We start from the raw sequence: 20,526 nt of genomic DNA on the forward strand, positions 1-20,526 counted from the left end.
AAATAAATGTGAAAAAAAAAAAATGTAGGTATATATATGCCTAGAAAAATAATTGAAATATGTGCCAAAATATTAAATAATGTGTAGTAATTATCTCTAAGTTATAGGTTCTTTTCTTTCTCTGCCCTACCCCTACATGGGTATTGTTTTTCCCTATGTACTTATCTGCTTCTGAGGAAAAAAGAAAATGACCATCAAAGAGAAAAAGCCATGAAATGCTTAGCTTTGCCTTTTCTTGGGGGTATAGACTCTGCCAGAAATATACCTATGCTCAGGTGCATTAATTGAAGGCACCTGTGTATGCCATTGGTCTGATGACTATAATTATGTTACTTGTAAATTTCCATAACTGGTTATGGCACAGTCATAATCACTGTATTTTTTGACCTTGAGTTTAAATGGTGTCCAGAGACATACCACACTTTACATCTTATTTTTCTCACTCTCTTTATACCTTTTTTGTTAAACAGTGTATCCTGGCTGCTCAGTTGGTAGAGTGTGCAACTTTTGACCTCAGGGGTGTGGGTTTGGACCCCATATTGGGTATAGAGATTTATACTTAAAAATAATATCTTTAGGGGCACCTGGGTGGCTCAGTCAGTTAAGCGGCCAACTTCAGCTCAGGTCATGATCTCACAGTTTGAACCCCGCATTGAGCTCTGTGCCAACAGCTTGAAGCTGGAGCCTGCTTCAGATTCTGTGTCTCCTTCCCTCTGCCCTTCCCCAACTCACACTCTGTCTCTCTCTCAAAAATAAAATAAATAAACCTTAAAAAAGTAAAATGAAATCTTTAAAAAATTATAAAATAGAATAAATATTATAACTGTAAAAATAGAGCCAGCTATGGTGTTAGTACCTATTGTTCATAGTATAATAAATAAATTTTGGAAAAATAATAGCAAAAATAAATGAATTATTTGCCTTGGTTAATTTTAGTGGCATATTAAATCACTAATATTTAGAATTTTTATTATTAAAATTTCTAGCATACACAAAAGCACAGTGAATAATATAGCAAACCCCATGTATCTGTCACTCAGCTTCAATAATGATTAACATATGACTGGTCTTGTTTCATCTTTTTCCCCCATACTCTTCTCATTCTTCCCCCAGGTTACTTTAAAGTAGACCCTAGACATCATTAAAAAATATTTTAAAAAGTTTTTATTTATTTATTTTGAGAGAGAAGGAGAAAGAGGAGAGAGCATGTGGGTGCATGAGCAGGGGAAGGGCAGAGAGAAAGCGAGAAAGAGAATCCCAAACAGGCTCTGTGCTGTCAGTGTTGAGCCTGTCACGGGGCTTGATCTCATATGAGATCGTGACTTGAGCTGAAGTCAAGAGTTGGATGCTTAACTGACTGAGCCACCCGGAGGCCCCTCCTAAGTATCATTTTATTCATAAATACATTAATATGTATTTTAAGGATGATATCCCTTTTTTTAACCAACTGATAATACCACTATTTTGCCTCAAAATATTAATGGTAATTCTGTCATCACATTATTCAGTATTCAGATTTTTCCAATTATCTCATAAAGGTATTTTTCTAAGATGATTTGTTTGAATTGAGATCCAAACAAGGTCTAAGCATTGCATTTGGTTGATAACCCTCTTGTTTTTACTTTTAAAAAAAAAATTAAAATATTCATACCATAAAATTTACCCTTTTAAGGTATACAGTTTAGTGGCTTTTTTAGTACATTCACAGAGTTGTATAGCCATTTCCACCATCTGATTCCCGAATGTTTTTATCTTCCCATAAAAAAACCCCATACTTCGGTAGTAGTCACTCTCCATTTTCTGTTCTTCTCAGCCTCTAGCAACATCACCCTACTTTGTCTCTTTAAATTTGCCTGTTCTGGACATTTCATATAAATGTGATCATGTACTATGTGACTGAAGTGTCTTAATATGTAGACTTATCCTCCCTCATGTGTTTTTCTTTACTTACAAGTTATTTCTCTTGTAAAATTTCCTACTTTCTGGATTTTATTGACATCATTGAGATGTCACTTAACATTCTTCTGTATCTATATTTCATTTCCTTTGGTAGGTAGATCTAGAAGCCTGCCTAATCGTATTCACGTTTAATCTTTTTGGCACGAATACATCATTGGTGGCGTTCCCTATTTCCTTGCATTACACTGTGTGATACATAATGCTTGGCTGACTCAAATTTTATTTTGAAGGAGATAGGACAAACATTCAAACCTAATCACTGGATTAGATACAGATAAAATTTGTGGGATATGACATTTACTAGAATTGTTAAATTATAGAATGGTTACTGAATAGTAGATTGATAGATCAAAGTATGTATTTTATAATCACAAATATCTGTTCTGCTGGAAGAGATCCTTGGAGCTATAAACTAGTATATTTTATTTCTGCATCAGGCAAACTCATATATTCTTTAATAAAAAGATAATGTTAGCAAAGTCTAATCTATTGGAGGAAGGTGCCACATGGTACATATGAGGAGATAGTAAATGGAGGTATTCCTTTTTGGTGGTCAAAATTACCTTAGCCTTTCTTTACAAAATTACTGGAGGAAAAAATAACATATGTTTTGTGGGGGTTACTATCATCTCGTAAGGAAATGATTTACAAAGAGGAATTCAAAAACTAAGACTGGTTGCTCTTTAGTCCTAGATATATGAATAGTGGGGACCTTCTAGGAATGGATGCTTGGGGATCCAGGTTCGGTGTTTGTTTTTTTTTAAAATTTTTTTAGTACTGTGGGAGAGGGAGTGCAAAAAATAAAACTATCAGGTATAAGGTGATAAATTCTTGTGGATAGTACATTGCCAAGTTGATGAAATTGGTTGTAGAAGTAACTCAAGAAGTTTTGTGTGTAATCACAAAAATTAGAGGGCAAGTGGGTTTAACTATAATTAAGACAGTGCAAATTACACGTAAAAGTGGGCTTGGAAGTCCTCATATAGGTCCTTGAAGATAGTATGTCAAATAGGTAAATTAGAACATGTATCACCAAGAATACTACAATTAGCATTTGTTTATCCTGTAAAATGACATTTCTGCACTCTGGTTACTGCATTTCAAGAAAGATATAATTGAGTTGGAGAAGATCTGGGAAGGAATAACTTAAATGATTAAAACAATGGAAGAATGGCCATGTGAAGAACAGACTAAAAGATTAGTAAATTTCAGCCTAAAAAGTATAGTGAATGAGAAGGAATATGATTAAGGACTGAAATTAAGATAGCAGTGAAAGAGGATTACAGATTTATCTCTAGATGATTACATAGTAAAACTAGGGCATCTACTTTTTGATCCATGAGAGAGGTAAATTTGGAACAAATAAAAATAAGTGTATAAGTATTATATAGCAAGTATAAAGTGCAACTCATTTCCTTAAGAGGTAATAAAGCTTAAATATGAATAACTTTAAAACATTGCATATTTGTAGCTTATTAGGGGAACTTAGAATGTTTTGAGGTACAGAACATTGCAGGCCTTTGACGTTGATATGATCTAAGTTAGCAAGACTGATCAACAAGCTGTACCTTACTGCTTCTGCGAAGACAAAATGGGGCTAGATGAGCAATAAGTTTTGGGGGTTTTTTGTTTGTTTTTAATAATATGACAGTTTTCTAATTGTGAAGAAAGCCTAATATATTTTCTATAGCCCTGTTAGCCCTATACCCCTCCATTAGTGTTAAGAAAGGTTTTATTTTTTTAATTTTTTAAAATCTTTATTTATTTTTGAGAGAGAAAGAGGAGAGAGAGAGCACAAGCAGGGGAGGAACAGAGAGAGAGGGAGACACAGAACCTGAAGCAGGCTCCAGGCTCTGAGCTGTCAGCAAAGAGCCCAATGCGGGGTTTGAACCCACAGACCACGAGAACATGACCTGAGCCGAAGTCGGATGCTTAACCAACTGAGTCACCCAGGTGCCCCAAGAAGGGGTTTTTAAATATATTTTGGGCTGGAATCTTTTACAATATCAAAAAAGGAAGATATGTGTTTGTTGCATTCTTTCTTTCAGTCTTTAACATAGATTGCCTCAGGACTACTTTTACTTAAAAGCCAAAGAATATTAGTGAGACTATAAACTCATTGTCTTTTCTGTTTGGCCTCCTCTGAAGAAATATTTTGTAATCCCTGAGTTATTACCTTGGCAATTCAGTAATAAGGAACTGGAATTGGTTTCATTTCCTTTTGCATTCCTTTTTCGGGAATGTGGAGCCCTCTTGATGTCTTAGAGTAAAGGGATGCAGATGGTTGAAAATGGTTCGTTCTTTTCAGTGTGCAGCTGTTTTTGGAAGGCAAGGGACTCTACTACAGCTCTGTCATAAATGTGATGGTTTTTAAATATTGAGCGACATTATTTGGAATGATAATACTTCCTTAGATTTTGATGACTTTTTATAAAATTGCTGATAATTTTGAAAGTCTTATTTTCAAATAGGTAATAAAAGAAAAATACAAAATAATAAAAGAAAATACAAAATGCAATAAGTTCAGAAAGATACGTATTGAAAACTGTTTTCCCATCCTGTCGCCAGTTACTTCTTTCTTTTCTTAGGCTGCCACTATTACCAGTTTTTTTTATATATATTTTCAGAGGTACTACAGGATTATGCAAGCATGTGTGCGTGTGTGTGTGTGTGTGTACGTGTGTGTGTGTGTTATGTTTTCAACACAAAGATAGCATTATTATATACACTCTCCTATAACTTTTCTCACTGAAAATAAATCTTGGTGATTGGGCAGTAAATAATCTAATTCTTTTTAACAGCTACATGATATTTAACCGAAATTTATTTGACCAGTCCCTGTTGGGTTGTTTTGCTGTTAATAAGTAATACTTCAGTGAATTTCCTATACATGTTTCACATAAACACACATTCACAGGAGCCTAATTGTTTTCATATAATAATAATTTCTACCACCGTATGGTATAAAAATTTACATGCAGTATTCACAGACAGACTAGTAGGGGGTCAATGTTTTGTTCCTTTATTATAATAAAAATGAGATTCTACAATGATGCATTCAAGTATCATTTTCTAATAGTTGAACATATAAAATGAATTATAAGAATTTCTGTTTGTTTTTTACTCTCTTATCTTTGCATTGAAGATTTTGGTGCCTCTGATTTTGCTACAACAAATGCTTTTGGAGTTGACAAGACGTGGTCAAGAGCCTTTGAGCGCGTTGCTGCAGTTCGGTGTGACGTACCTGGAGGACTTTGCTGCGGAGTACATCATTCAGCAAGGTGGCTGGGTATGAGCTCTTGTGTGTTTTCCTGTCTTTAAAAGAAAGTTGAAGCTGCTCACAGTGCTTGTTTTTATGAACATAGGTTTAGTATCAATATTATCATTTAATATTATTTAATATTGATTGCATGATGATAGTAAAGCAAGACTATTAATATGGTTTCACTATTAAGATTTTACTTAGAGTAATGTGATAGGTGGTGTTCTAAATAGTTCTTTTAAAAAATTTTTTAAATGTCCTGATTGGGTTTTTAAAAAAATCTTTTTTAAATTTCTGAGAGAGAGAGAGAGACAGCGTGAGCGGGGGAGGGTCAGAGAGAGAGGGAGACACAGAATCCAAAGCAGGCTCCAGGCTGTGAGCTAGCTGTCAGCACAGAGCCCGACGGGGGGCTCGAACCCACAAACCGCGAGATCGTGACCTTAGCCAAAGTCGGACACTTAACCAACAGCCACCCAGGCGTCCCCTAAATAGTTCTTTTAAGTAGTTCTAATTATGAAACATTTTGTACTAACAAAAGATAAGAGATGAGGAATAATAAAGTGAATGCCTATGTATTAGCCATCTCATTGGAAGAACACAGCCAACACGTTTGAATCCTTTTCTGTGCTCCTCTTAGATTTCAGCATGCTCCTACCAACTTCACAAGGATAGCTTCTTTTCTGAAAATTTTTTATAGCTTAACTATATATATATATATATATCCCTAGACAATAATGTGTAATATATTTTTATAGCTTAACTATATATATAATATATACCTGGACAATATATTAATTTGTATATATATATCCCTAGACAATAATGTGAATAATACCACATTAAATGTATTTTTCTAAACTTGCTTTTTTTTCACTCAGTGTTAGATTCTTGAGACTCTCCTAGGTCATTGTTTCTCCAATTTTTTTTTTAATCAGTCCTTTAAGGATCCTTTTGTAGACATTTTTATCCTAATCATCTCCCTCCTCCCCCATGAAATTTTAACACCACAAATAATAAGTGTATCTATGTACTGTGGCCCTTTGGAGGGCCACAAGTGATAATAATATCTAAGATTTCCCCCATCTTGCCAAACCAGGTTTTACTCTCGAAATGATCCACATTGAGAATACATAGTCTAGGTTAATGTATTGGCTGATGTTTGGTATTCCATTGTGTAAATATATCACACTATTTATTTATCTATATTCTTGTCAGTAGATATTTTCACCTTTTAGTTATTACAAATATTGCTGTTATGAACATTGTTATACATATGTATACGAGTTTCTCTGGGTATATACTTTGGAGTAGAATTTCTGGGTCCACGAGTATAGACGTGTTCAGTTTACAGGATAATGCCAAAGTGTTTTCCAAAGTGTTTTTCCAACTTATACTCTGTCAGCAGTACATAAGAATTTTTGTTGCTCTTCATATTCCCCAGTACTTAATATTGTCAGACTTCTTAATTTTTAAAATCATTTATAATCTTTTAAAATAAGATTATTTTGGGGCGCCTGGGTGGCTCAGTCTGTTAAGCGTCTGACTTCGGCTCAGGTCATGATCTCACGGTTCGTGGGTTCGAGCCCCGCATCAGGCTCTGTGCTGACAGCTCAGAGCCTAGAGCCTGCTTCAGATTCTGTATCTCCCTCTCTTGCTGACCCTCCCCTGCTCACGCTAGTCTCTCTCTGTCTCTCAGAAATAAATAAAAACATTAAAAAATTTATAAAATGTTATAAAGTGTTCTGTGTATTCTTCACCCAGTTTCTCCTAGTGTTAATATCTTACTCAACTACGGTACCCTTATGAAATTGACTTTTTCATATTGATTTCATATCTAGCAAATTTGTTAAACTGTATTATTATTCTGATTATTTATCTCCAGGTTTCTTTGATTTACATAGAAAATCATACAGTCTGTGAATAATGATAGGTTTTTTCCTTGACAAGTCTATCTTTTTAATTTATTTATCACATTTATTTCACTAATCCAGTACAATATTAATGGAATTGGTGTTAGAACTCATCCGTGTCTTTTTCCTGATGTTAAAATGAGTCCTTTCAATTATTTTACCATTTAGTTGTATCAGTCTCAGTGAGTGAGATTGGCTTGTAATTTTTCTTGAATGTCTTCAGTTAAAATTTTTTTAGGGTATCTGGGTGGCTCAGTCAATTAAGTGTCTGACTCTTTTTAAAAATTTTTTTAATGTTTTATTTATTTCTGAGAGAGAGAGAGAGAGACATTGTGAGCAGGTGGGGAGGTGGTCAGAGAGAGAGGGAGACACAGAATCTGAAACTGGCTCCAGGCTCTGAGCTGTCACTACAGAGCCTGACGTGGGGCTCAAACCAACGAACCGTGAGATCATGAGCCGAAGTCGGACGCTTTACCGACTGAACCACCCAGGCGCCCCAAATGTCTGACTCTTGATTTCAGCTCAGGTCTCTTAATTTCAGCTTTTCATGATCTCATGGTTTGTGGGATCAAGCCCCATGGCTCTACACTGACTGAGCAGAGCCTGCTTGGGATTCTCTCTCTCTGCCCCTCTCCTGTTTGCACTCTCTTTCTCTTCTTCAAAATAGGCAAATAAACATTAATAAATAAATAAGTAAACATTTTATGTTGGAGAATTTTGAACATGTATGAAAATAGATAAGATGGTATAATGACCCCCATCATTTAAGCCCTAACAGCCATTAACTCATTGCCACTTATGCTTTATTCACATCTTAGTCATGTCTTTTCTTAATATTATTTTAAACAAAATCCAGACATCATATACTTTTATCTATAACAATTTCAGTTTGTAGGGAAGTAGGAGGGGGGATAGGTGAAATAGTAAAGAGGATTAAGAGTACACTTATCATGAGCACTGAGGAATATATAGAATTGAATCACTGTACTATATACACTTTAATACAGCACTGTATTTTAAGTATAGCGGAATAAACTTTTTTTCAGTATATATCTCTAAAAAGCAAATATTTTCTTTTTAATCACACTACCATTATCACATCAAAAAAATTAAAAATGATTTCTTCAATATCCTGTTGGCATTCACTTTTTTTTTTTTTTTAAGTTTATTTGAGAGAAAGAGAGAAAGAGAGAGGGTGAGTACACACAGGCAGGGGAGGGGCAGAGAGAGAAGGATAGGGAATCCCAAGCTGGCTGTTTGCTAATACCGTGGAGTTCGATCCCACAAACCATGAGATCATGACCTGAGCCAAGATTGAGAGTTGAATGCTAAACTAACTGAGCCACCCAGGTCCCCCAGCGTTCAGATTTCTGAATGTCTCAAAAATATCCTCTCTTTTGGATGGGAAGGCAATCTGCCTGCAAAATCTGTCACCCTATTGATCACCAGGGCTGATTCAGCTATCTAACTGGCTAGGCTGGCGTCCCCTTCCTCCCTCACTGCTCCCTGTGCATCTCCTGAGGCTGCGTACTGTGTTAAGAGGATGATCTTCCCTGATCGAGGAGTACCGTTCTTTTGTCAAAGCTGTAGGAGTGGCTACGCTCCCCTACTAGAGCCTCCAAACAGGCTCTTAAGGTCCATTTATAGAAGTATGGTAGTCAGGCTTCTACCTCATTCACATCTGAATGAGGTGCTATGTGTGGCAGTTTGGCTTTCTTTTAAAAAAAGTCCTTTCTTTTAATCTTTACAATGTATGGAGTTGTAGCTCCCTTTTCATTTTTATTATTGTATCTTAATTTCTTCTTAGTTTTTGGATTAAAATATTTTTTCATTGCCCAGGATATTTGTGTGTATGTATCTTGTTTGTTTTTTGGTGTTGGTTTTGTTTTTTTAAGTAAGTTCTAGGCCCAACGTGGGGCTTGAACCCACAACCCCAAGATTAAGAGTCATATACTCTCTACTGACTGAGCCAGCCAGGTGCTCCTCTTTTCTTTTTTAATAACTATAAATTCAGACTTAGGGAAGCTTGCCTTTGTCTTGAAAAACAAAACAAAATAACAAAGCATTTATATCACTTACTAACCTGATTTCGTTTTAAGAAAGAGGTGGTAGTTACATTGCAAGAATAAAATTTATACCCTGAATGATGCAGGTCTTAGTCTGGGGGTAATAAAAGGAGACCATAGCATTGTTGCCAAAATTATAATCTGTTGGTGGCATTTGTGGGAACTGAAGCCCTTGCAAATTTCTTTTTTTTTTTTTTTAATGTTTTTATTTATTTCTAGGAGAGAGAGAGACAGAGACAGTGTGAGCAGGAGAGGGTCAGAGAGAGAGGGAATCACAGACTCTGAAACAGGCTCCAGGCTCTGAGCTGGCAGTCAGCACAGAGCCCGACGCGAGCCCTTGCAAATTTCTAAACAGCAGCCAACTGCTAGGAAATTCTAAAATGACTGTAGGCCAAAGAGGGAATGAGGTTAGTAAAATGCCTTAACAGAGTTTGAATGAAATACTGGATTTGAGAGTTACTGAAACTTGGATATGTGAAAATAGGGTGGTAATTTGGGTCATGCTTATCATGGTCTCAAGTTCAAGTAAATTACTATGATAATACACCACTTCACAGGGGCTTTCAAGGGGCTTTTCTTTTCCTCAGTAGGGGCTGGCAGAAGGTATGCTCAGTTATTTTCAATATAGATGGGGTGCCTGGGTGGCTCAGTCGTTAAAGCATCTGACTTTGGCTCAGGTCATGATCTCACGGTTCCTGGGTTCCAGCCGCACGTGGGGGCTCTGTGCTGACAGCTAGCTCAGAGCCTGGAGCCTGTTTCAGATTCTGTATCTCCCTCTCTCTCTGACCCTCCCCTGCTCACGCTGTCTCTCTCTCTCTCAGAAATAAATAAAATATGTTAATTTTTTAAATAAAAAATAAAAAGTATAGATGCCTAGCTTCAAAGCCAAAACATGAGGAAGGAAGAGAGATGGAATGTAGAGTCTGCAGAGAAAACACTCCCCTTCTTCCTGGCTTCTCTTTTCCTCATGCTTGAAACAGAGAGCACCTGAAGTGGTACTAATGCCCCAGGGGAATAGTTTCAGGCCTACTGGGTCAGTTATACATATAGTCTGTACTTTGCTTCTGTCTTTTTCTTTTCTATCTTCTGACTGAGAGCTGTGGTCTCTGCTGCTGTGCATTTCTACTTCAAACATAAAGTCTGCTCATCTTCTTAGGGGGAAGGGCTGTCACAGTAACAATGTCCTCTTTTTTTTTAAATAAATAATTGATTTAATGTTTATTCATTTTTGGGACAGAGAGAGACAGAGCATGAGTGGGGGAGGGGCAGAGAGAGAGGGAGACACAGAATCTGAAGCGGGCTCCAGGCTCTGAGCTGATAGCACAGAGCCCGATACGAGGCTCAAACTCATGAACTGTGAGATCATGACTTGAGCCAAAGTCAGATGCTTAACAGACTGAGCCAGTCAGGTGTTCCTCACTCCGTTTTTTTGGTTTTTTGTTTGTGTGTTGTTGTTTTTGTTTTTTTTTTTTTTTTTAGTAACGACTTCCTCTTAAACTGCTCTGCCCTAATTCATGTTGTGCATTTGTGCATTCAAAAGAATCTCCTTTCTATCTCCACTGTAGATAGAGGATGCGGAAAGTACATAAGCCAGCCCCCCCATTTTCCTCATTGTCATTATTGCCATTGATGCTGTTCATGGGTAGCTCCACCTAGGAATCTTCCTCACCTATATGGTGCTTTACAAGAAGGGAAGAAACAAAATACAGGGATGTTATTCATTCCCTTCTCCATTTTAATTTTATTATGATGTAGTATATCAAAGCATGTTGGTTATTATAATTTATTACAGAGAAAGTATTTAACTGAAGTGTGTGTGCTAAAGAAAAAGCAAGAATATGAATAGTTGTTAATATTAAAAAATTTTAAATGTGTTTCTAATCTCTAAATTTGAATGCCCAATCTATATTTCACATTGTTATGTCTAAACGCTCTGTTTTTGTATATGTTTAAAACCGAGAGATTGCTTTTTTGGCTAATTGATGAAAATGTATCCTCTGATACAAAGTGTCAACATGAATCATCATTAAAGTACTTTGTGTTAAACATTACATTGACAGGTTTTAAAACCATTATGGTCATTCTTCTAGAGGTCATTGACAATTATGGTCATTGTCTACATGCATGTCAGGTATATAAAGTCTGTAATATGATTTCCATGGGTAATGTGTTTGTCTTCAGCCACTTGAACATAACATCAGGGTAAAACAAACTACCTAGCTCTCAAAGTGGAACTAGTTTTAAAACCCTATAGGAAAGGAGGAGGTGATGGCAGCTATAATATGTTAGGCTTTGGGCTTATAGATTTGCAGAGAGGAAAGTAATATTTTGTTCTTTGAGTTATAAAAAGAAGTGGCTAGGATAAATGCCTTTTGCAGGTCCGCAGGTAATTTTTTTCTATGATTTATGTTTTGTGATTGTTTTTGACAATATATTTGAGATGATTTTTCCATTGTACTGGTATTGAGAAGAGTACTTTATTGAGGTTTAGAAGTAATGTGACTGGTTTGAACTTTAAAAAAAAATTTTAATGTTTATTTTTGAGAGAGAGAAGAGAGAGTGATAGAGACAGAGCATGAACAGGGGAGAGGCAGAGAGAGAGAGGGAGACACAAAATCCAAAGCAGGCTCCAGGCTCCAGGCTCTGAGCTGTCAGCATAGAGTGCAACGCGGTGCTCAAACTCACGAACTGTGAGATTATGACCTGAGCCAAAATCAGATGCTTAACTGACTGAGCCACCCAGGTGTCCTGAATTTTTTTAAATATATTGTAAAGCAATTCTAGGTTCACAGAAATATTGAGCAGAAGTTACAGAGATTTCTCATATACTACCTGCCTGTACGCATGCATAACCTTCCCCATTATCAACATCTCCCATCAGAGTCATACAGTTGTTACAACTAATGAACCTCCATGGACACATCATTGTCACCCAGACACCATAGTTTTACATTGCATTTTACTTGGTGTATATTCCATAATTTGGACAGATTTATAATGACGTATATCTGGGGCGCCTGGGTGGCTTAGCTGGTTAGGCATCTGACTGCAGCTCGGGTCACCATATCACGGTTTATGAGTTTGAGCTCCGTGTCGAGCTCTGTGCTGACAGCTCAAAGCCTGGAGCCTGCTTCAGATTCTGTGTTTCGTTCTCTCTCTGCCCCTCTCCTGTTTGTGCGCTCTCTCTCTCTCTGTCTCAAAAATAAACGTTAAAAATATTTTAAACATAATGACATATATCTGCCCCTATAGTATTATATACAGAGTATTTTCACTATTCTAAAAATCCTGTGTTCCACTTGTTTGACCTTCCCTCCCACCTGGCAACCACTGATCGTTTATTGTCTCCATAGTTTTTCCTTTTCCAGAATGTCAGGTAGTTGAGACCATGCAGTGTGTAGCCTTTTCAGTCTGGCTTCTTTCACTTAGTAATGTGCATTTAAGTTTCCTCCATGTCTTATGGCTTGATAGCTCATTTCTTTTTAGCACAATTTTTAGCACTCTTTTGGATGTTTATTTACCCATTCACCTACTGAGGGAGATCTCGGTTTTTTCCAAGTTTTAGCAATTATGAATAAAGTTGCTACAAACATCCGTGTGCAGGTTTTTATGTGGAAATAAGCTTTAAACTTTTTTTTTTTTTTTTGAGAGAAAATGAACATGTGTGAGCAGAGAAAGGGTAGAGGGAGAGAGAAAATCCTAAGCAGGCTCCATGCCCAGTGGGGGTTGATGCGGGGCTCAGTCTCACGAAACATAAGATCATGATCTGACCTAAAGCCAAGAGTCTGATACTTTTTTAAAAAATGTTTATTTTTGAGGGAGAGTGAATTAGAATATAAGCAGGGGAGGGGCAGAGAGAGAGGGAGACAAAATCTGAACTAGGCTCCAGGCTCCACGCCGTCAGCACAGAGCCCGACACGGGGCTCCAACTCACAAACTGAGATCATGACCCCAGCTAAAGTTGGATGCTTAACCGACTGAGCCACACAGGCACCCCCATATCTCATTAGTTTAATTTGCATTTCCGTGATGACATATGATGTGAAGCATCTATTCATATGCTTATTTGCCATTTGTATATCTTCTTGGTATGTCTGTTAAGGTGCTTGGCCCATTTTTAAAATCAGGTTGGCTTTTTTTGCAATGGTTTTGCCACCGGAACACAGGTGTCATGAAAACCACCGGTAACCTAAACCAAAATGGGAAAGGAAAAGACTCGCATCAACGTTATCAACATTGGACATGTAGATTCAGGCAAGTCTACCACTTACTGGTCATCTGATCTATGTATGTGGTGGGATTGACAAAAGAACTTTAGAAAAATTTGAGAAGGAGGTTCCTCATATGGGAAAGGGCTCCTTCAAGTATGCCTAGGTCTTGGATCAACTGAAAGCTGACCATGAATATGGTATCACCATTGATATCTCCTTGTGGAAATTTGAGACCAGCAAGTCCTATGTGACCATCATTTATGCCCCAGGACACAGAGACTTTATCAAAACTATGATTATAGGCACATCTCAGACTGACTGTGCTGTCCTGATTATTGCTGCTGGTGTTGTCAAATTTGAAGTAGGTATCTCCAAGAATGGGAAGACCTTTGAGCATGACCTTCTAGCTTACATACACTGGGTGTAAAACAGCTTCTTGTTGGTGTTAACAAAATGGATTCCACTGAGCCACCCCACAGGCAGGAGAGACATGAGGAAATTGTTAAGGAAGTCAGCACCTACATTAAAATTGGCTACAGCCCCAACACAGTAGCATTTGTGCCAAGTTTTGGTTGGGATGGTGGCCACATGCTGGAGGCAAGTGCTAACATGCCGTGGTTCAAGGGATGGAAAGTCACCCATAAAGATGGCAGTGAGAGTGGAACCACACTGCTTGAAGCTCTGGATTGCATTCTGCCACCAACTCATCTAATTGGCAAGTCCTTACGTCTGCCCCTCCAGGATGTCTACAGAATTGGTAGTATTGGTATTGTCCCTGTGGGCCGAGTGGAAACTGGTGTTCTTAAATCAGGCATGATAGTCACTTTTGCTCCAGTGTTACAACTGAAGTAAAGTCTGTTGAAATGCACCATGAAGCTTTGAGTGAGGCTCTTCCTGGGGACACTGTGGGCTTCAGTGTCAAGAACATATCTGTCAAGGATGTACATCGTGACAGTGTGGCTGGTGATAGCAAAAATGATGCACCAATGTAAGCATCTGGCTTCATAGCTCAGGTGATTATCCTGAACCGTCCAGGCCAGATCAGTGCTGGGTATGTACCTGTGCTGGATGGTCACACATCTCACATTGCCTGCAAGTTCACTGAGCTGAAGGAGAAGACTGATCATTGTTCTGGAAAAAAGCTGGATGATGGCCCCAAGTACTTGAAATCTGGCGATGCTGTCATCATTGACATGGTTCCTGGCAATCCTATGTGTCTTGAGAGCTTCTCTGACTATCCTACCCTGGGCCATTTTGTTATTCGTGACCTGAGATGGTTGTTGTGAGTGTCGCCAAAGCAGTGGACAAGAAGGCAGCTGGAGCTGGCAAGTCACCAAGTCTGCCCAGAAAGCTCAGATGGCTAAATGAATATTATCCCCAATGCCTGCCACCCCAGTCTCAACCACTGGTGGAAGACGGTCTCAGAACTGTGTCAGTTGGGCGTTTAAGTTTAATAGTAAAAGAGTGGCTAATGATAACAATGCATCATAAAACCTTCAGAAGGAAAGAAGAATGTTTTGTGGACCATTTGGTTTTTTTGTGTGTGTAGCAGTTTTAAGTTACTAGTTTTTGAAATCAGTACTTTTTAATGGAAACAACTTGACCAGAAATCTTGACCACAGAGTTTTGAGACCCATTAAAACAAAAGTTTAATGAGAAAAAAATCAGGTTTGTTTTTTTTAATGTTTATTTTGGAGAGTGAGCGAGAGACAGAGCGTGAGTGGGGGAGCAGCAGAGAGAGGGAGACACAGATCTGAAGCAGGCTCCAGGCTCTGAGCTGTCAGCACAGAGCCCAACATGGGGCTCAAACCCACGAACTGTATGATCATGACCTGAGCCAAAGTCAGATACTCAGCCGACAGAGCCACTCAGGTATCCCTCCATATTCTTTCCTGCTTTGTCTAAGATTAGCTGGTCATACATTTGTGGGTCCATTTCAGGGGTTCTCTATTCTATTCCATTGATCTGAGTGTTTTTGTGCCAGTACCATACTACCTTGATGATTATAGCTTTGTAATACAGCTTGAAATCTAGAATTGTGATGCCTCCAGCTTTGGTTTTCTTGTTCAACATTACTCTGGCTATTCAGGGTCCTTTCTGGTACCATACAAATTTTAGGAATGTCTGTTCTAGCTCTGTGAAGAATACTGGTGTTATTTTGATAGGGATTACATTGAATATGTAGATTGCTTTGGGTAGTACTGACATTTTAACAATATTTTTTCTTCCAATCCATGAGCATGGAATGTTTTTCCATATTTTTGTGTCTTTGATTTCTTTCATAAGCTTTCTGTAATTTTCAGTATCTAGGTTTTTCACCTCTTTGGTTAGGTTTATTCTGAGGTATCTTACGAGTTTTGGTGCAATTGCAAATGGGATCAATTCCTTGATTTCTCTTTCTGTTGCTTCATTATTGGTGTATAGAAATGCAACCACTTCTCGTACATTGATTTTATATCCTGTGAGTTTGCTGAATTCATACATCAGTTCTGGAATTTTTTTGGTAGAGTTGTTTGGGCTTTCCACATAGAGTATCATGTCATCTGTGAAGAGTGAAAATTTGACTTCCTCCTTGCCGATCCAGATGCCTTTAATTTCTTTTTGTTGTCTGATTGTTGAGGCTAAGGACTTCTAACACTATGTTGAATACCAGTGGTGAGAGTGGACATCCCTGTTGTGTTCCTGACCTTAGGGGGGAAAGCATCCCCACTGAAGATGCCATTAGTTGTGGGTCTTTCATATATAGCCTTTATGATCTTGAGGTATAGTCCTTCTATCCCTACTTTGTTGAGAGTTTTTATCAAGAAAAGATGCTGTATTTTGTCAAATGGATTTTCTGCATCTATTAAGTGGATCCTGTGGTTCTTATCCTTTCTTTTATTAATGTGATGTATCACATTGATTGATTTGCAGATCGAACCAGCCCTACATCCCAGCAACAAATCTCACTTGATTGTGGCGAATAATTCTTCTAATGTATTGTTGGATCTAATTCTTTTAACGTACTATTGTTTGCGAGTATCTTGTTGAGAATTTTTGCATCCGTGTTCATCAGGGAAATTGGTCGGTAGTTCTCCCTTTTAGTGGAGACAGAGAACTCTTAAATAAGAAAAAAAAAAAAACAAAACAGGGCCCCTGGGTGGCTCAGTCAGTTAAGCATCTGACTTTGGCTCAGGTCATGATCTCACAGTTTGTGGGTTCGAGCCCTGCAACATATCCAATGGAAGAAAGTCTCTTCAGCAAATGGTGTTGGGAGAAATGGACAGTGACATGCAGAAGAAAGACCGCTTTCTTACACCATGCACAAAAATAAACTCAAAATGGATTAAAGACCTATACATAAGACAGGAAGCCATTAAAATCCTAGAGGAGAAAACAGACAACTTCTTTGACCGTGGCCCCAGCAATTTCTTACTTGACATATCTCCAGAGGCAAGGGAAACAAAAGCAAAATGAACTATCGGGACCTCATCAAGGTAAAAAACTTCTGCACAGCAAAGGAAACAATCACCAAACTAAAAGGCAACTGACAGAATGATAGATGTTGGCAAATGACAAATCAGATAAAGGGTTAGTATCCAAAATCTACAAACAACTTTTCAAACTCAACACTCAAAAAACAAATACTCCAGTGAAGAAATGGGCAAAAGACATGAATAGACATTTTTTCAAAGAAGACATCCAGATGGCTAACAGACACATGGAAAGATGCTCAACATCACTCATCATCAGGGAAATACAAATCAAAATCACAATAAGATACCACCTCATACGTGTCAGAATGGCTAAAATTAACAACTCAGACAACCACAGATGTTGGTGAGGATGTGGAGAAAGAAGAACCATTTTTGCACTACTGGTGCGAATGGAAACTGGTGTAACCACTCTGGAAAACAGTATGGACGTTCCTCAAAAAATTAAAAATAGAACTACCCTATGACCCAGCAATTGCACTACTAGGTATATACAAAGGTTACAAAAATGCTGATTCGAAGGGGCACATGCACCCCAGTGTTTATGGCAACACTATCAGCAATAGCCAAATTATGGAAAGAGCCCAAATGTCGGCCAATGAGTGGATAAAGAAGACATGGTATGTATATCTATACAACAGAATATTACTTAGCAGTCTAAACAAATGAAATCTTGCCATTTGCAACAATGTGGGTAGAACTGGAGTTTATTGTGCTAAGTGGAATAACTCAGTCAGAGAAAGTCAAATATCATGATTTCACTAATATGTGAAATTTAAGAAACAAAACATGATCATAGGGGAAGGGAAGCAAACATAAGATAAAAACACAGAGGGAGACAAACTATAAGACACTCTTAAATACAGAGAACAAATTGAGGGTTGCTGGCAGGGTGTTGGGTGAGGGGATGGGCTAAATGGGTGATGGGCATTAAGGAGGGCACTTGTTGGGATGAGCACTGGGTGTTATATGTAAGTGATGAATCACTAAATTATATTCCTGAAATCATATTACCCTATATGTTAACTAACTTGGATTTTTTTAAAAAGCGTTCTTCGTATTTTTTGGGCAATAGTCCTTTATCAGATGTTTTTTGAAATTGTTCCCCCAGGGGTGTGTGGGTGGCTCAGTTAGTTAAGCATCTGACTTTGGGTCAGGTCATGATCTCACAGTTTGTGAGTTCGAGCACTGCATCGGGCTCTCTGCTGTCAGCACAGAACCTGCTCTGTCTCCCTCATTCTGTGCCTTTCCAGCTTGGACAGTGCTCTCTCTAAAAAAAAAAAAAAATTTTTAATGAAATTGTTTTTTCCCAGTCTGTGGCTTGTCTTTTCATTCTCTCAGCATTGCCTTTAATAGACTGACATTTTAAATTTAATAAAGTCCAGCTTATCAGCCATTCTTTCATTGACTGTGCCTTAGTGTTGTATCTAAAAAGTCATCACCAAGGCCAAGGTTATCTAGGTTTTCTCTTGTGTTATTTTCCAGGAATTTTATAGTTTTGTGTTTTACATTCAGGCCTGTGACCCATTTTGGATTAATTTTTTAAAGGATGTAAAGTCTGTCTAGGTTCATTTCTGTGCATGTGCATGTCTAGTTGTTCCAGCAGCACTGTTTGAAAAGACTATTTTTTCTCCACTGTATTGCCTTTGCTCCTTTCTCAAAGATCATTTGACTGTATGGGGCACCTGGGTGGCTCAGTCTGTTAAGCATCCAACTCTTGATTTCCGCTCAGGTCATGATCCCAGGGTGTGGGATCAAGCCCCACATTGGGTTCCATGCTGAATGTTGAGCCCACTTAGGATTCTCTCTCTCTCTCTCTCTCTCTCTCTCTTTCTCCGCCCCTCCCCTGCACATGTGCGCTCTCTCTCTGTCTCTCAAAAAAAAAAAATCAGTGACTGTATTTATGTGGGTCTGTTTCTGGGTTCTCTATTCTGTTCCACTGATCTTTGTTCTTTCACCAATACCATTCTGTCTTGATTACTCTAGCTTTATAGTAAGTCTTCAAGTCAGGTGGTGCCAGTCTTCCAGCTTTGTTCTTCAATATTGTATAGGCTATTCTTGGTCTTTTGCCGCTCCGTGTAAACTTAAGAATTAGTATGTCAATATATGCTGAGAGTTTGGTTGAGATTACTATTGAATCATAGATCTAGTTGGGAAGAACTGATATTTTAACCATATTGAGTCTGTATATCCATGAACATGGAATATCTTCATTTCTTTAGTTTTTTTTTTAATTTTTTTTTCATCAGAGTTTTATAGTTTCCCTCATAGATCTTGTACCTGTTTTGTTATACCTAAACATTTTGTTTTGGGGGTGTGTTCATGTAAATAGTATAAGGTCTCTAATTTCAATTTCCATTTGTTCATTGCTAGTATATAGGAAAGTAGTTGACTTTTGTATATTAACCTTGTATTCTACAACCTTGCTATTATTGCTTATTAGTTTTAGTATTTTTATCGCTTCTTTCAGATTTTCATTACATAGATGATCATGTCCTCTGTGAACAAGACAGTTTTATTTTTTCTATAAAATAACAAAAATTCGATGCAGCAAATTTGATGATCTAATTGGCTTTATTCAGTGATTCATGAATCAGGCAGCATCCCTTCTAGCAAATAAAAAAAACTATGTATTTATGTACTTATTTAGAGTGTGCACACAAGTGGGGAAAGGACCGAGGGGGAGAGGAAGGGAGAGATGCTTAGGCAGGCTCCATGCCCAACCCAGAGCCCAGTGTGGGGCTAGATCTCAATGACTGACCGTGAGATAATGACCTGAGCTGAAATCTAGAGTTGGAGGCTCAACTGACTGAGCCATCCAGGTGCCCCAACAAAAGGCTTTTAAAGGCAGAAAGGAGGTGGGATAAGGAAGTCATAAACAAAGGAAAGATTATTTCAGGCAAGGTCACCTTTTTTAGGGAGGTAAAAGGAGTCTGTTGGGTGAATTACCTCACTAGTGCTGACTAGGGAATTGTAGACTGGTTAAGATCGTATTCTTGAAGAAGGTCGAAATTGTACTTAGGTTAGGTATTAAGTCTTGGTTGGTAACATGGGGTTAGCGCAAGTAAATCCATTTGAGGTCTGTTCTCTTCTTTTTAACAATTCCTTCCCAATCTGTATACTTTATTTCCTTGCCTAAGCGCATTAGCTGGGACATCCAGTACACTGTTGAAAAGCAATGGTGAGAGATGACATCCTTGCCTTGTTCTTCATCTAAATGGGAAACTTTATAGTTTCTAACCATTAAACATGTTAGCAGTAGGTTTTTTATAGATATTCTTTGTCAAGTTGAAGTTCCCCTCTCTCCTAATTTACTGAAAATTTTATCATGTTGGATGTTAGATTTTGTCAGATGCTTTTTTCATCTGTTGACATGATCTTGTCATTCTTGTTTTTGTTCTATAGCCTGTTGATGTGATGGATTACATTAACTGATTTTTGAATGTTGACACAACCTTGTATAGCTGGGATAAATCCCATTTGGTCATGGCATATAATTCTTTTTGTACATTGTTGGGTTCTATTTGCTAATTTGTTGAAGATTTTACATCAATGTTCATGAGCGATATTGGTCTTTAGGTTTCTTATAATGTCTGTCTGATTTTAGAATTAGTGTAATGCCAGATTTTTATTGTGTGAGTTTTG

The 20,526-nt window shown here is 37.8% G+C and overlaps 1 protein-coding gene and 1 pseudogene across 12 annotated transcripts in view; both read left to right on the forward strand.

The window, feature by feature from the left end:
- The window catches only part of BCL2L13 (BCL2 like 13), an 88,777-nt gene that overhangs the window by 44,022 nt on the left and 24,229 nt on the right, over positions 1–20,526 (forward strand). For 10 of the 12 annotated variants that reach the window (XM_077759273.1, XM_077759263.1, XM_077759265.1 and 7 more), the window contains one exon: positions 5,105–5,248. In XM_077759273.1, the coding sequence (XP_077615399.1) occupies positions 5,105–5,248 (144 nt within the window). Of the gene's footprint in view, positions 1–5,104; positions 5,249–16,745; positions 17,502–20,526 lie in introns of those variants that run through there. The other 2 variants (XM_077759274.1, XM_077759268.1) reach the window with 2 other exon arrangements.
- LOC144227397 (elongation factor 1-alpha 1 pseudogene) lies at positions 13,397–14,776 on the forward strand (annotated as a pseudogene).

This window comes from Crocuta crocuta, unplaced genomic scaffold (assembly GCF_008692635.1).
Source record: "Crocuta crocuta isolate KB4526 unplaced genomic scaffold, BGI_CrCroc_1.0 scaffold72, whole genome shotgun sequence".
NCBI classification, from domain to species: Eukaryota; Metazoa; Chordata; class Mammalia; order Carnivora; family Hyaenidae; genus Crocuta; species Crocuta crocuta.